Source organism: Equus quagga, chromosome 5 (genome assembly GCF_021613505.1).
Source record: "Equus quagga isolate Etosha38 chromosome 5, UCLA_HA_Equagga_1.0, whole genome shotgun sequence".
NCBI lineage: Eukaryota > Metazoa > Chordata > Mammalia > Perissodactyla > Equidae > Equus > Equus quagga.
Window position 1 is genome coordinate 28,581,350 of NC_060271.1, and position 15,428 is coordinate 28,596,777.

The window sequence follows — 15,428 nt, forward strand, 5'->3', positions numbered from 1 at the left end:
TTCTTCCTCATGTCTTAGCTCTGTGCTGCTAGAGCCCAACACAAAACCTGTCAGGAGGCCCAGTAAACATTTGCTAAACTGAACTGAACTCCTTTGAAATATTTTGTGATCTCAAGCTAGTCCCTTTGACTTTCTTGGCCTTGATTTACTATTCTGCACAACAGGGATGTAATGTCAAGAGTTGTCAACGCCAGTTATACGTTAGAATCACCTGGGGAACTTTAGAAAAAATACCTATCATGCACTACCCTAGAGCAACTGAATCCAATCTCTGAAGGTGGGTTTGGGCCATGGTAGTTTTTAAAAGCTTTCCAATCATTCCAGCATATAGACATGACCTCTTGAATCTTACCAATTCCAACCAACACTGTGTTCAAATCCGAGTTCCACTACTGTTACAGGATGAATCGTGTCCTCTCAAAAGATGTTGAAGTTCTAACCCCAGTACCTATGAGTACGGCCTTATTTGGAAATAGGGTTATTGAAGATGATCAAGTTCAGATGAGGTCATTACGGTGGATCCCTAATCTAGTTTGACTGGTGACCTCATAAAAAGGGACCCAGAGACGGAGACATAGGGAGATCACCATGCGAAGTTTGGAGTTGTGCTGCCACAATCAAGGAACACTGAAGATTGCTCGCAAGCCACCAGAAGCTAGGAGAGAGACATGGAACAGATTCTCCTTCACAGTCCTCCAGAAAATGAGAAAATAAACTTCTGTTCTTTAAGCCACCCAGTTAGTGGTACGTTTTTTTTTTTTTTTTTTTGAGGAAGATTAGCCCTGAGCTAACATCTGCTACCAATCCTCCTCTTTTTGCTGAGGAAGACTGCCCCTGAGCTACCATCCGTGCCCATCTTCCTCCACTTTATATGTGGGACGCCTACCACAGCATGGCTTTTGCCAAGTAGTGCCATGTCCACACCTGGGATCCAAACCTGCAAACCCCAGGCCGCCAAGAAGTGGAACGCGTGCACTTAACCACTGTGCCACCAGGCCGGTGGCTGTGGTACTTTTTTATAGAAGCCCTAGCAAACTAATACAACTACTTAAATAGTAGCCAAGGAACTCTCTTCACCCATTTCCTCATCTGCAAAATTGGAACCATAATAATGGTTCTACATGCGGTCTCCATTCTACACACTTTACATAGATTATCTCATTTAGTCATCAGAGTATCCCTCTGATGTAGGTGCTCATACTATCTCCACTTTACAGATGAGAAAGCTATGGAACAGAGAGGTCAAGTAACTTGCTCAAGGTCGCAAGTTAACTAAACGCATGAGAAAATACATCTTTCACAAGATTATCGGGAAGCCTTCATGAGATTGTGGATGTAGATGCGAAAGCGCTTTGTAAATAGTAAAACATTTTGCCTGTGTTAGTTAGAATCTCTGTAGATTCAGGACTTTTTTTTCCGTGTCTGACTCTTCCTCTTCCTACGCGATACTTCCTCCCCTAGGCGAAAGGGGTCGCTGCGCGGCGCGGGCGCTGACAGGTCCCTCTAGCTCGCTGCGCTGGCTGCTCGCTGGTGCCTATAAGTATCAGCGCCGGGCTCAACGAGGCATCAGTCTGCCGCCGCCGGGGCTGGGGACGGGGCTGCGTCTGGAGCTGGAGCTGGACGCCGAGGAGCTGAAGCTGGGCCGGGGCGGAGCGCAGCGCTGCGCAGGGGCCGCAAGGAGGGGCGTGTTGCTGCTGGCCCACCGCGAGCCGCCTCCAGCCCGCGCCGAGGTGCCCTCCCGCCAGGCCGCCTGCCTCCGCCTTCCACCTCCCTCCATTTGCCCGGAATCTCAGCCCGGCGCGCCTGCATCCCGGCCCTTCACTGGGGGAGGAAGCTCCCGGCCGCTTTCCAGCTCCTCTCTTTCCTCGCAGCCTGGACTCCCACCCCCCTCTCTTCTTTTCCTGGTCTGGATCCCACTCCCTTCGGTCCCCTTCCTGTAGCCCAGGCTGCCTGCCCCTTCCCTTAGCCGAGTCAGCTCTTCAGTCACTTTCCTCAGCTGAGGGTCCCAACCTTCCCTCTTCGTTTTCCTTGCTTGGGGTCCAGTCTATCCTGTCCCTTCCTCTGTCCCTAGGGCGCAGTCCCTTCCCTCTCCCCCTTTCCCAGGCCTGGAGTTCCAGACTTTTTGGTCTCCACCTGTGGTCCTTCCTGGGTCCTTGTTCCTCTTCCCCATTTTGGAGTTCAAGATCTGGAAACCAGCCTCCCTCCACCCCCCAGAGGACTGCTTCCACAAAATACCTCTCTAAAACATGAACTTTTCCTAGAGACCACTCCAGTCTTTCTTCTCACCTGCTGACCCCTTGCTACCTATGTCCCTGGTCTTACTCTCACTTTGCTAAGGGTCAAGGCCTACTGGGCAGAGGGAGCAGCGCAATGCTGTGGTCTGGCATCTGTGGCCTCTCGCCGCCTCGAATCTTCCCTTCGTTGCTTGTGTTGGTAGCCTTGGTGGGGTTGCTCCCTGTTCTCAGGAGCCATGACCTCCAGTCCAGCCCTACTGCCAGCACCATCCGAGGCTCAGAGCCACCACGGGAACGCTCCATTGGGGATGTCACCACCGCCCCACCGGAGTCCCCCCCTGAGAGCCGCCCTGTTAACCATTCCGTCACTGAACATAGCATGAAGACTCGAAAGGCCTTTCCGGTTCTGGGGATTGACTACTCACACGTGCGCACACCCTTTGAGATCTCCCTCTGGATCCTTCTGGCTTGCCTCATGAAGATAGGTAAGTCTAGTTTGCTCCAATGCTTCTGCTGCCGCCAAACCAGTGAGCTCTTGTCCTGTCCTTACCACTTGAGGCTGCTCAGGAATAAGGATCTGGACAGTAATGTAGGCAGCCTCCATTCTGCCATGTTGGTTCTTTTCAAACTTGAGCTCTGTGGCCTCTGTGGTCTGAGGCCCCCAAAGATTGGAGCCAGCATTGTGCATGGGAGAAAGCAGGATTAGAGCATGGGTTGCTTCTGATGCTAGATACCTTCAGCAAGGCTTCCAGGCCTGGCACATCTCCTTTGGTGGGGTCAGACCCCGAGGGGAGTCAGGCACCCAGCTGTGTGTGAGGGAGAGAAGAGTGTCTTCCAGCAATCGGCACAGTTGGCTCTGTCAACTGCACCAGTGCAATTACATGCTTCATGGGAGGGCATTCCAGGATGGAGTGTATTTCTACTTGGCCTGTCTAAGGTGTTTGAGTATAGTGGGGGACCTGTGTGATGGAGACTTAGAAGAGTGGTGGAACATGAAGGATCCCCGTATTCTCACCTTCTTTATCCTGAGAATGTTATCTGTAAGCTTTGCCTGCCCAGGCTGGTCAGGAGCCCCTGAGTCAGTTTCCGGCCCAGCAATACCAGCCCTTATACAGTTTATGGGACAAGGAGCCCTGGAAATTTCTGAAGTCTGTTTGAGGGTGGAGAGGGAGTGGAGGAGGTTGAAGCTTGGTCTGGCCCCAGCTCACCTCCGGATTGGCACCCGGCTGTGTCTCAAGGTGCTGTCTGGGCTGACCAGTCACGTTAGCCTACCGTTCAGCCAAGTGGGAGAGAGACAGGTGGAGGGGCTCAGGATGTTCTGGTCTGAAGAGACTTTGAAATGTTCATTTTAGGAGAAGGAAACAGAAAAGTTCCCTTCCAAAGGCTTGGTCTCCCTGCTAGGCCTGAGTACTTTTCTGCTGGGTGATGGATGGAGCTCACCAGAGTCTGCATAGCCCAGAAGTCCCTGGAAGTACATCCGGGGAGGGGGGCTTTGAAAGCTGCCTTTGCTTTTTTTTTTTTTACCCCCGGCTTGTGGAAGGCATGAGGGCCTGGGACTCTGCTGGCTTGGGTTTGGGGAGTTTGTGACTCTTGACAGGAAGCCTCGCAGCTTTCCCAAGGACATGCAGCAGCCGGGCTGTCGTGAGGCAGGCTCTGGGACATGCTGCAGGAGGCCACTCTGTTTTGACAGATTCAGAAGCTGGCTTCCTGGTGCAGGGCTTTAGTGCTGTAACAGTAACAGGCCTGTGTGTGGAGCTGGGCCACCAGCACCTATACCCTAATGGCAGCCAACTTCCTGGAAAAAATCAAGGACTGGGCAAGGGGAGCCATGTGTACTGATTCTGACAAATAGATGACCTTGAACAAACTGGGGCCATTTTCTGAAGGTCTCGTCCACCTGTGAAACTGGCGAGAATCTCTAAATTTAACCATATCAATTGAGTCATGAAACCTCTATCTTAATTTGTTGTGGGAAACTGAAGTGACCGTGATGTGTCATTTGCCTGTGTGAGAGCAAGAAGAGACCTCACAAGCACTGTCTATAATTTGTTCTCCTCTCTCCAACCCCCTCACCTCCCAGCTACATCTGGCATTGTGTTAGGGCCTTGGGGCTGGTACACACACTGCAGGTCTCAGTGCCTCCTGGTGGGATGACGGCATCACCGAAAAGATTCTACTGTGGACAGTCAGGAGTTTCTCCCTGTAGGCCTGATATCTCTAGTTCTAATGGGGTCGGCCTTGGCCTGCTTTGTCTCCACCAGAACCTGTGCCAGGGATCCTGGGCAGCTGGAGAACAGAGATGGTGCCATGGCAAATGGACCAGTCTAGAAGTTAGGAAACTTGGCTTGTCATCCCACCTCCCTCTGTGACCTTGGGCCAGTCGTGCCTCTCCACCTGTCAGTTGATCTGTGTGGCCCCTTCCAGGTCTGACATTTCTGCCATTCCCTGGCTTGGGTAACCCTGACAAGTCATTCAGCCTCGGGCCTCAGGTTTCCCATCATAAATTGGGGAGGCTGGATATGATCTCTGAGGGCCTTTGTAGCTCCATAAGTCTGTGTCTCTGGCTTGGAAGGGCATTTTTCTGCCTTGGAAAACAGAGGACCCCTAGCATCTGGCCACCTTGGGGAAGAGAGTAGAGAGAAGGGTGCCTTAAAGATCTCAAAGTTCCTAGTTCAGGCGGCAATAGTGAAAGCCCATTTTTTCCTTTGCCTTTGCAGTGTAGAATTGATGTTAGATGAGGGTTCCACTACTCTGCCACTTATCCTCTCTGAGCCTCAGTTTCCTTGTGTATAAAATGGAGGAAATAATAGCATCTAGCTATAGTGCTGCTGATGTGGCAGCGACATAAATTAATGCGCATAAAGTTGACTTTGTACCTAGGAAGCATTCAGTGAGTGGCAGCTGCCCCGTTGGTGTTTTAACCACCTAAGGCAAACGCATCCCTACCGCAGCCTCCTACAGCGTTCCTCTCAGGCTGAAGAATTCCAAATCTGTCAACCGAGGCTGCCACGGGGTGTCCTTCCTTAAGGTTTCAGAGTTTTGGGTGTGTCCTACTGACTTTGTTCTTCCTTTCACTTAAGCTGCCTCCAGAGCTGGTCTGGGGGGAGGGGAGATGGCACCAGCTGACTTAGGGCACAGGAATGGGGGGCTGAGGCCATGCCCCCTCTGCACTGTCAGATACTGAAGAACTTAGGAGTTCAGTTTGGGGTCTTGTTTATTCTCTGAGTGCCCCAGTGTGGGTTGGAGCTATGTTGGAGGCCTCATTCTGTCATCTCTGGCAGCTGCTTCCCTTGCAAGGTACCCCTCCTTTAAAAATAGAAAGTGCTGTGTGCAGTTCTCATTCTTTTCCTAATCATTCCTAATCATCCTGAGAGCCTCAGGTAGACGTTGTCGGAGATGGGTGTGGGAGGGGTAGGGTTAGAGTTGAAGTTCTAGGGAAAATGCTTCTGGGTTCTCTTCTAGCTGACTCAGTAGATGACATTAGGTAAGTCACTTCCCTTCTCTGGGCCTTTTTGCTCTCTCTGACAGTTAGGGAGTCTTGCCTTTTCCTTGACGGGGAGGGGCTAATGGCATGGAGGAGGTTTGGACTATTGGGAGAACTGTGAGAGTGACCCCAAGCCTTAGGTTAGATCCATTCCGCACTCCTACCCCACCTTGTGATCTGGACCCTGCGTGAATTCTGCTTTGTCTTCAGCTCACCCATCTCCCAGTCCAGTGCTGGTTCCAAGGGAGAGCCTCACTGAAAGCCAGCGTGCCGTTGGCACCCCCTGCGTTTGTTTGCAACGCAAACAAATCCCTGCCCCGGAACTCCTGGCACAGGCCCGGGAGCCCATAAAGCAGGTATTCATCGTGTCTCCTGACCAGAGACAAAAACGCCTTCCCTTGTCCCTTACATCGTATAGCTTTTTTTAGTTTTGGTCTTTGCAAGGCATATCCTGCCATTTCCTCCTTAGAACAAGTCTGTGAGTTGGGGAGATGGGGGTCATTATGCCCACTACACATGCGTGGATATCAGACCCAGCAACTGGTTTCCGGTAAAAATAAGACTAGAGCTTCCCTCTCCTACTTCTCAGAAGGAGAGAGGAATGACTTAAAGGTCACCTTGGAACGTCTCAGGAAGCCCAGATGGGAGTCTTTAAAAAGAAAGAGGTGACCTTTTTCTCTTTGGGACAACAACTGACTGACTGTAGGACAGTGGGAGGGGAGGTCACCTGGGAACTGGGCAGAAGGCTTCAGGTAGGACATATGTCTCCAGAAGTGCCAGGGCACTCAGAGGCCCTTGGCTGGTCATATTCCCTGGACTCCATTCAGCTGAGCACCCATGAGGCACGCCTTTCCTCTCGTTTAGCCACACCCCTCCAGCTTTGGTGGAAAGGAAAGACATGGTCACAAAGCCTGGGCTTTGCCCCTTGGTACCTGTGTGACCGTGGGCCAGGCACCTCATTTCTCTGCACCTGACTTGCGTCATCGGGAAGGTGAAGACACCATCTCTAACTTCTAGGACTGATGTAGGGACGGAATGTGGGCCTGCCCAGCACGGTCCCTGGCTCGCTCTGGCAGCTTTCAGGGCCTGTTCAGATTCTTTGGGCGGTCGTCCCAGCCCACTCCAGCCCACAGCAGTCGCTTTCACTTGTCCCCCGAACCCGTTTCCCTTATTGTTTATCCACAACCTTGGCATAAGGCCTAGCCTGCCCTGTGACATCTCTTCTGTTGGGGGTGTGTGCGTTTTAATAAGAATTACCATTATTGAGTATCTACAGAGGAGTGTCAGGCACTTTATAAAAGTAATCTCATTTAATCCCTACTAAAATCATATGAGATAAAGGCTATCTCTGTTTCACAGATGAGGAAACAGTTCATAAAGGTTATCTTCAGTGATGAGAATTGTTATTTATTTCTGTTTGAGTCTTGGCATAGCCCCCTTTAGGGGTGCAGCTGCATCTCCTGCCCCCCACAGTCCCCTCAGCAGATGCATGCTGCCCTGACTGAGTAGGTCCCCAGCTCACTGCACCTGCACTTGGGAATTTTAGGACTCCCTCTGGGGGCTGGGCAGATGTCAACAGTGGGAGTCATCTCTGTGCCCTGAGAGAGCTGTTGGGGTTCTGTGCCCAGCTTTGGGCCCATCCTCTGTTCCTGTGAGTTGCATGGGTGCAACTGAATCCTGCGTCCTTGTCCAGGGGTAGTGACCCTGCCTGCCGTGTCTTTGCTGGTGCCCTCTCCATGGTCTGACTGGAGCTTCTTCCCTGCTTGGGCAGGGGAGTGCCAGGTAAAGGGTAGTTTCCTTTAGCCAACAGGGGATGGCTAACCTTGTGAGTGTAATCCCCTGCTGCTGGGCAGGAAGGCTGCTGAGCTGATTTTGGTTACCCTCAGGGCCCAGTAGGATCCCCGGAGAGGCAGCCTCTATGCTGGGAGTAGGTGGCACAATTTTCTTTAGCCCTGTAAGGCAGGCAGAGTTTAGTAGTAATTCTCATTAGTAGTGTCATTTAAATGTTTCCAAAGCACTTGTGTATACAGTATTTAATTCTGATCATCTCAATGGTCCTGGAGTTAGAATAGCAGATGGTATTAATGTACCCATTTTATATCCGAGGCATCTGAGGTCACATGGCAAGTAAATGGCAAAGAACACAATCCCTGGACTTCTAACCAAAGGCCCTTTCCTCTTTGCTGCCTGGCTGACGTGCTGGGTCATTGTGAAGATAAAGGGGACCAGAGATCCCTGGGGGCTTTGATGAAAGTAAATGACCAGGCACATCTACACTGGTAACCTGGATGGTTGTCAGGACGGATACCAGTTCCTCTGTAGGAGGGAAGGGCTGAAGGAGCAGGGCCTTCTGGGGTGGCCTGGAGCCCAGGCCAGTTCAGCTCTGAGTTGTTGTCAACCCTTTGAGGACATCTGTTTTTTTATGAGAGGTGTGGGGGCTGAACAGCCTTGGGACTTGTCATTCTCAGAGCCCTTCTCTCTGGAGCAGCAAACCTTAGAAATGGAGGCCTTTTCTTTTCCCTTGAAGTGTTTGAGGAGGAGAAAGGAGGGGCAGAGAAGTGAATTACAACAGAAGACATGCTGGATGGGTGGAAGTGGGGAAGTCAGGAGACTTGAGAGCTGGTCTTAGCTCTTTGCTTAGCTGTGTGACTTTAGGCAAGGCACAACCTCTCTGAGCCTCTGTTTCCTAATTTGTAAGTTTTGGTAAATATTAGCTGCCACTTACTGAGCTCCTGTTTCAGAACCTGTGTTAGGTACTTGCACAGCTAGCAAACGTTGGAGTTTAAGCCCGGTTCTGTCTGACTTCGGAGCCTACATTCTTTTCATCATCATGCCCTGCCTCCCTTTCAGTTCAGAAGTTTTATTTTTCCTGTAATCATTTTGAACAGGGAAGGGTTTAAAGCTTTTAGTATTTCAAGTCTTGGCTGCTCTCTCTGGATTATTTCTTGGGTTTAGGGAAAAGACTGTGACCCCCTCCAAGTGCCGCTGTGAACCAAGTAGCCCTTCTCAGAGGTGGAGGCATTCGGAAACACCGGAGGGCAGGGGACTGGAGCCGAGGGGCCCCAGGCTCCCTGTGGGAATGCCAGCCTGTACACAGCGAGCACGCTTGTCTCCGCCCCTCCCTCCTCGGGTCTCCCCCTCATCTGCCCCCTTTCCTTCCGTGGTGGGGAGAGAGGGCTCACTCAGCAAACACAGGACCTGGGTTATTCCTGAGTCATCCATCGCCTGTGTGGGCCTCATTTTGCAGCACTCACTCCCCTGCAAATGTCTGAGTCAGACATGTCTCAACCCAAGGTTGTCTGCACACCGCATTGGGCCAAACCCTCTCTTTAGATGCCGATAAACATCAACTGATGCTTTAAGGCAGCCCGTGATTATATGTGGGTATTTTTAATCTTATGGGCTAATCTAATTTTAACTGAACTAAGTTTTGGGTTGGGCTAGGATCAGTGGGCTGCCCACCTTCCCTGGTATCATACTGACTTCGTTTCCTTCCCCCTTAAAGCTCATCCAACATGCAGGACCAGTTTTGGGGTCTGTTAGGCCAGACCTGACCCCTGAGTTCTTATGCTGACTTGCTGAGAATCTGGAGTTCCCTAGATTACCCCAGGAAGCTCTTTTCTGAAAAGCTTTGTCCTTAAGTACTCTAAGTGAGGTTCAGGATGAGAAGTCCTATTTCTTCCCAAGCCCCCTTTCTGGTCCCTTGGGGGACACTTCCCCTTAAGCCCGGACTGGTCCTCCCATAGTGCTCAGCCTGTTTGAGGCCAGGCCACTGACGGTGAAGAGGTGACATCACGATTGTGTGTCAAGCAGAGCCCACAAGCTCACCAAAATAATAAATAGCTAGCACTTACATAGAACTTGCCGTGTGCCAGGCAAAGCTGACAAAGGCTGTGTCTTTGTGGTGGCCAGCCAGGACTGAGAGCAGCTAATGAATTCATCTGTTCAAGTTGGAGTCGAAGAGGCAGGTCAGCTGAAATCAGCCATCAGGCATTTAGCTTGTGGCCCAATGGGGAACCAAGGAGAGTGAAACCCAGGGCCTGCTCATTAGGAGCTTCCAGTCTGCTTAGGAGAAAATGGTTGATCTGTGCTGAGGGCTGGGCAGACTCCTGGCAGAGGCAAAGTTCAGAGGGAACAAGCAATCCCTGGGGGCAGAGGTGGTTAGGGAAGGCTGCTCAGAGGAGGTGGAACTTGAGCCAGTCTTGAATGATGGAGAGGAATTAGATAAGCAGGGGGGACAGAGAGAGCTATTCTTAGTACAGTCATGCATCGCAAACCACGGGGGTATGTTCTGAGAAATGCGTCGTTAGGCGATTTCATCACTGTGCGAACATCATAGAGTGTGCTTACAAACCTGGATGGCACAGCCTCCTACACACCTAGGCTATATGGTACTGATCTTATGGACCACCACCCATCACCATCGTGTGTGGGGTCCACTGTTAACCTGAATGTCATTATGCGACACCTGACTGTACCCAATTTGCACAAGAATGTAAACCCATTGAAGACAGGGCCTTTGTTTACTTTCTTATCTGTGCCTGGCACCGAGTAAGGGCTCCTAAGTATTTGGAGAATGAGTGAGTGCATGCTGAGATAGGGTCCGTGTGAAGCCTTTGGGGCAGACAAGAAACCAGTTTGACTGCTCAGAGATGAGGGAGAGCAAGGGTTGGAGAGGCTGGTCTCCAGACAGAATGCTAGGCCAGGGAGTTTAACTGAGCTCAGAAAGCGACACAGAGTGATGCTTTAGGCGTCAGCCTGTGTGTAAGGGGTGCTGCCGCAGCTGCCTCCCTCCTTCGGCTTGGCTCTAATGGAGGGTCTGCAAGGGCATTCTCTCTGGGCTGGTTGGGCTCTCTCTGGGAAAATCTGGTTCTGTTTGGTCTGCCCTCAATTTTTATAAGTAAAAGTGAGATACCAGAGCTTCCTCAGGGAGCTGCCAAGAGCCCTAATTGAATTAAGCTTTTCCCGAGAAGATTCCTCAAGCCATCAACTGCACTGTGACTATGAATTAATGAGACCAGTGGCCATAAACTGCAAGAAGGCAATCTCGTTAATTTATAGTGGTACCTGGACAGGTTGACTTATGGCTTCTCTTTGTTTTTATGTGTATGTTGGGGGTGGGCTGGGGCCAGAACCTCCCCTCTGTGGCAGATTTATTTTTATAATATGAATAAATAAAACATATTCATGGTAGAAAACAAAACAAACAGAAATAAAACCTAACGGTACTAAAGGGTATTAAAAAGTGAAAGTTTCCCTCTTCACTTCTCTGTCCACCCCCATTGTCGTCCTACCCAGAGGTTACCACTGTTAACTTTCTTGTGCATCTTTTCAGAAATTCTTTATGCATACATGAGTGTGTGGGCAGATTTAGTTTTCATAAAGCCATTTGTACGAAGGGAAAGAGCTCTAGGCTGAGAATGAGAGACCTCAGTCCTCTTCCTTGCTCTGCCTGTTTCTTGCTTATTGACCTATCATAAGTCATTTTGCCTTGCTGGGCGTTAGTTTCCCTATCTGTGGATTTCAGTTGTTGAAAGACTCTCTGGGACTTTCTGTGGGAACAGCAGTCATCCCAGGGGAGCCCCCGCTTTGGTGAGGCCCTCGGAAGGGTATCTCCACAGCTCCATCTTTTGGGGGATGGGCCAATGCTGTCATGAGTCTTGGCTTCAAAGCACAGAATTCTCAAGTACCGGATTGTAGTTGTCTCCAACTCCAGCTCACAATTATGGAGTTGAATAAATAGGTCCATGGAGAGCCAGCTCACTTGCTGGAGAAGTAAGACAACACACAAGGGAGAAAGCACAGGTGGGAAATTGTGTGGCTCAGGTTGGGATTCTGAGGGGATCAGAGAGGAGGAGGAGAGATGGGGAGGGCTTCGTGAAAGAGGTGATCTTGAGCGGTGGGCCAGATGGAGAAGAGGAACATCCTTTAGGAGGGGTTACTGTTGGAAGGAATTCTGGCTTAGGTGAGAGAATGAACTAGATAACCTGCTATTCTTCTAGGATCTAGGTTCCTAAGATTCTTCCTGAGTCTGTGATGGAGTTCGGGGGACCTGCTGCCCACCCAAAATAGTCTGCAGACATTTCTTATATGTGTGTTTTTATCAGAGGGAGAAGGCCGATAGTAGCCACAGATTCTCAGAGGACTCTCTGGTCCCCCAAATGTTGAGAGCTCTGCCCTTCGTGCTGTGAGAGTTTGAAGAAGTGTAAAGGACTTTCCTTGGATGAAGTGGTACTTAACTCTGGGATGAATGGGGTTTGCCTGGGGGACTGCAGAACTCCTTCTAGGCAAGGGGAGTGAACCAGTCAGAATGAGTAAGCTGTGTCCTTACTGTAAAAGAGAAGGGAAAATGACTGTAAAGTAGAGAAAAGCTGTTTTGGATTGGGGATCAAAGCAGATGCAGCAGGCTCCTTCTGCCCTGTGCAGGCAGGGAAGGTGCTAGGTGCCTTCTGCACCCTGGGTCTGCTGAGTTTCCAAGGTGATCCCAGCTCATACTCCAGGAGATAAGTCAGGCCTCCCAAACTTTTTCGTAAAGTGGCTAGGGCCCAAACACACCTCTGAGGCTCTATTAGGGAAAGCAGCTACCTTTGAGGTAGCAGAAGCAAGAGATTGCCTCTAAAGGGGACCGGCTTTGAGGGCCTACTGCTAGGCAGCCCTGATTGGCCTCTGCTGTTCCCTGGGCTGAGGACCTCCATCTCTTGCTCTCACCCTGTTTTTGTGAGTGAAAGTAGAGAATATTATTCTACCTCTAGAATATCAGAAGTAGAAAGAACCTTATTGCCTGTGGCCCTGAGGCCCAAAGGGGAAACGGAGATGTTTTGATCTGGTCCTCTCATTTTCCACTGGAGGCCCAGAGAGGATGTGCCCAGAGCCACATATGAATTAACTCCAGATGGAGGACTTTCCTTTCTCTGTTAGCTAACCCAGGGATTTCTAGGCAGTCAGAGCTGGACCAAGAGAAGGGGCTGTGGTCTTTGGCCTGGATACAGGTATCTAAGCATTGGTTACTGTCTGGTGGGCCCTTTAAGCCTAAGGGCTGGAGAGTGTATCAGAGAGCTGTTCCTGGCAGGGAAGCCATTTGGCCTTGGCCATGCAGGTCCTTGCAGGAGAACCAAGTGCAAGGCTCGGGACTTCTGAGCCAGGTCAGAGGCTTCTGCTCTGACCCATCAAATTCCTCAGGCCTTTGTACTCCATCACAAGAGAATGTTGAGCCTGGGTGCTGTGCTTTTTATAGCATCTTTGCCATCAAACTGGGGAATGAGATCTTATCTCCTGCGTTCTGGGCCAGGGAGCACGGGAATCTGGATGCTGTACCAGGTAGGCAGGATACCAGCGTGAGGGGAGGGCAGCTCATCTAGCTGAGCACAGCCCAAGACTCAGGTTACAGCTCAGTCGGGGAGAGGAGCAGGCACCCTACCCCACCCTTCCGGATCTGCCTGGCCAGTGGAATGAAAAAGACACAGGAGAACTGCCTCTCTTAAGGAGCTCAGGGACTGGTCTGAGAAATGCAATATAGATGCAGAACTGTCAGGCAGTAGAAAGTGGGTGTGATTCGAGGTGCAGATGGAATTCTCTGAGGGTCTAGAAGAGGCAGAAAGAGCTTCCCACTTGGGAGGATCAGAGGCGGCTTTGTGGAGGTGACCGTTGAACCTGGCCTTGAAGAATAAGATTGAAATAAGATGCTTGAGTGAAATAGGTCTCACTGGGCACAGCTAGAAGCTTCTGCTTGGGGCAGGACCTTTGGATTGCAGAATAGTGTCCCAGGACAGTTCCCTTTGGAAACGTGGTGGTTGGACACACAGGCTTTGCAGCTCAGCAGACCTAGGTTTAAATTGCAGCTCTGTCGCTTTGTAGCACTGTGACTTTGGGCAAGTCATTTCCCCACTTTGAATCTCAATTTGATCAAATGCAACATGGGGTAGCACGTGGCAGGGTTGTCGGGAGGATTCAGGGAGAGTACCCTTGTAAGATGAGTGGCACAGAGTTTGGCACATTCTGAACACACAGTAAATGGTGGCACTTAGGAGTCCCTCTAGGATCAGGAAAAAAAGAAATAGGAGCTTGTTTTCTCTGACTCCTGAAGAATCTCCCAGCAGCTGAATGAATAATCACTCAGCAAGACTTACTGATGCCCTGCTGTGTGTCCAGTGCTGTGCTAAGCGCAGGGGTGAGGATGCTATGGATAAATAATACTTATCCTTTTAATGAGCACACCCTCTAAGGTGGGTAGAGCACTTTCCAGCATGCTTCAGGAAATCTTTTGGGGAGATGCTGTTATTCTCCTTTCCACAAAGAAGGAAACTGAGGCCCAGAGAGTTCAGGTGATTTGCCTGGAGTCGTATAGCCTGACTATGGTACAGCTGAAACCAGACCCAGGGCTTCCCATTCCAAGTCCGATGCTATTTCTCCTACATAGCAGTCACTTCACCACCTAGCTGGAGTAGCAAGACTTATCACTTGAAGCATTTAATGAGCAAAGCACGATTTTGTATGACAACTTGATGTGTAGCTATAAAAGCACTAAGTTTTGCAGAACAGATGATGGTTTTAAAAATAGGCCCAACTGTGATGAGGTGCCAGGTGAACTGTGCCAATGTCAAGGGCAGAAGGTTCTGCCGCTTCGTAACTGCATCACCCTGTCTGAGCCTCAGTTTCCCCAGTCAAAAGGAGATGGTATCTGTGAAGCCCCAAGCACGTCGTAAGTGCTCAGAAATGGAAGTTGCCACTATTCCTATAGCATTGGAAGAAGAGAAGAGGAGAGGAGTCTGGTAGTGGAGGATGATTTTAGGCATGTGGGCTGGAGGGCATTGGGATAGGGCTGAATGTCATCAGGACTAGGGTGGGCTTGCAAATGAGACTGTGAGCCGAGTTTGGTCTTTAGTGGGGAGAGAAGGAGACGCACACTCAGCAAACACTGATTTGTGCCTGATAAATGCTGTGCTGAAGCTGGAAAGATGAATAAGTATAATCCCAGCCTCATGGGAGAGGCCAACATGTAAATAGGCACTTGCAATATGCTGTGAAGTGCCACAGTGGGGGCCCGCAGAGCTGTGGGTGCACGGGAGGAGCAGGGTGGGAGGTGGATCGGGGACGCCTTCCCAGAGCTTTGAGCTGAGCCTTGAAGGTTAAGCAGGAGTTTGCTCAGCTCATGTAAAGGGAGGAGCTCGAGAAAGGCACAGAGATGTGAATAATGCAGAGCCATAGATTTGACCTTTGCTTTTGAAACCCACTGGGGCCGTCTTTATCCCCTCTACCTCACTCCCAAATGTGCTACACCCACGTGCCTGGCTGGGCAGAAAAGCTGAGCCCCCCTTGGGGCAGTGAACACCAGTGATGGGTGTTGCCACATTCTGGCAGTGAGAAGGGAGCCACCATTGATTGAGACCTACCACTTGTCTGGCCTTTTGCTGCAGGCTCTGCATAGTGCGTCATTGTCTGAGCGTTACAACAACCCCGAAGGTGGTATCCACCTTTGTCCAGCTTCCAGCTACCTTGGGAAAGTGAAACGGAATAATTTAGTGCTTGATGATTGCTGTGCCATTGCCTCAAAGCCCAGAGGACTTCAGGGAGGGGAGAGATGTGGCTGGGATGAACAGGGAGCAGAGGACTTTGTGTAGGTACCTTCACGAGACCCTCCTAAGAGGAGAGGAGGTGGCAGATCAGGCAAGGGTCGCAGCACCAGCTGAAGCTCTGAGCAGCAGGTGTGAGTG

General features: G+C 50.6%; 1 protein-coding gene across 1 annotated transcript in view; it reads left to right on the forward strand.

Annotated features, from left to right (window-relative positions):
• Positions 1-1,581: 1,581 nt before the first annotated feature.
• SLC9A1 (solute carrier family 9 member A1) overlaps positions 1,582-15,428 on the forward strand; it is a 49,027-nt gene continuing 35,180 nt past the window's right edge. Inside the window, exon 1 of the mRNA XM_046661946.1 lies at positions 1,582-2,719. Within this exon, the coding sequence (XP_046517902.1) occupies positions 2,371-2,719 (349 nt within the window). The 5' untranslated portion in view covers positions 1,582-2,370. The remainder of the gene's footprint in view (positions 2,720-15,428) is intronic.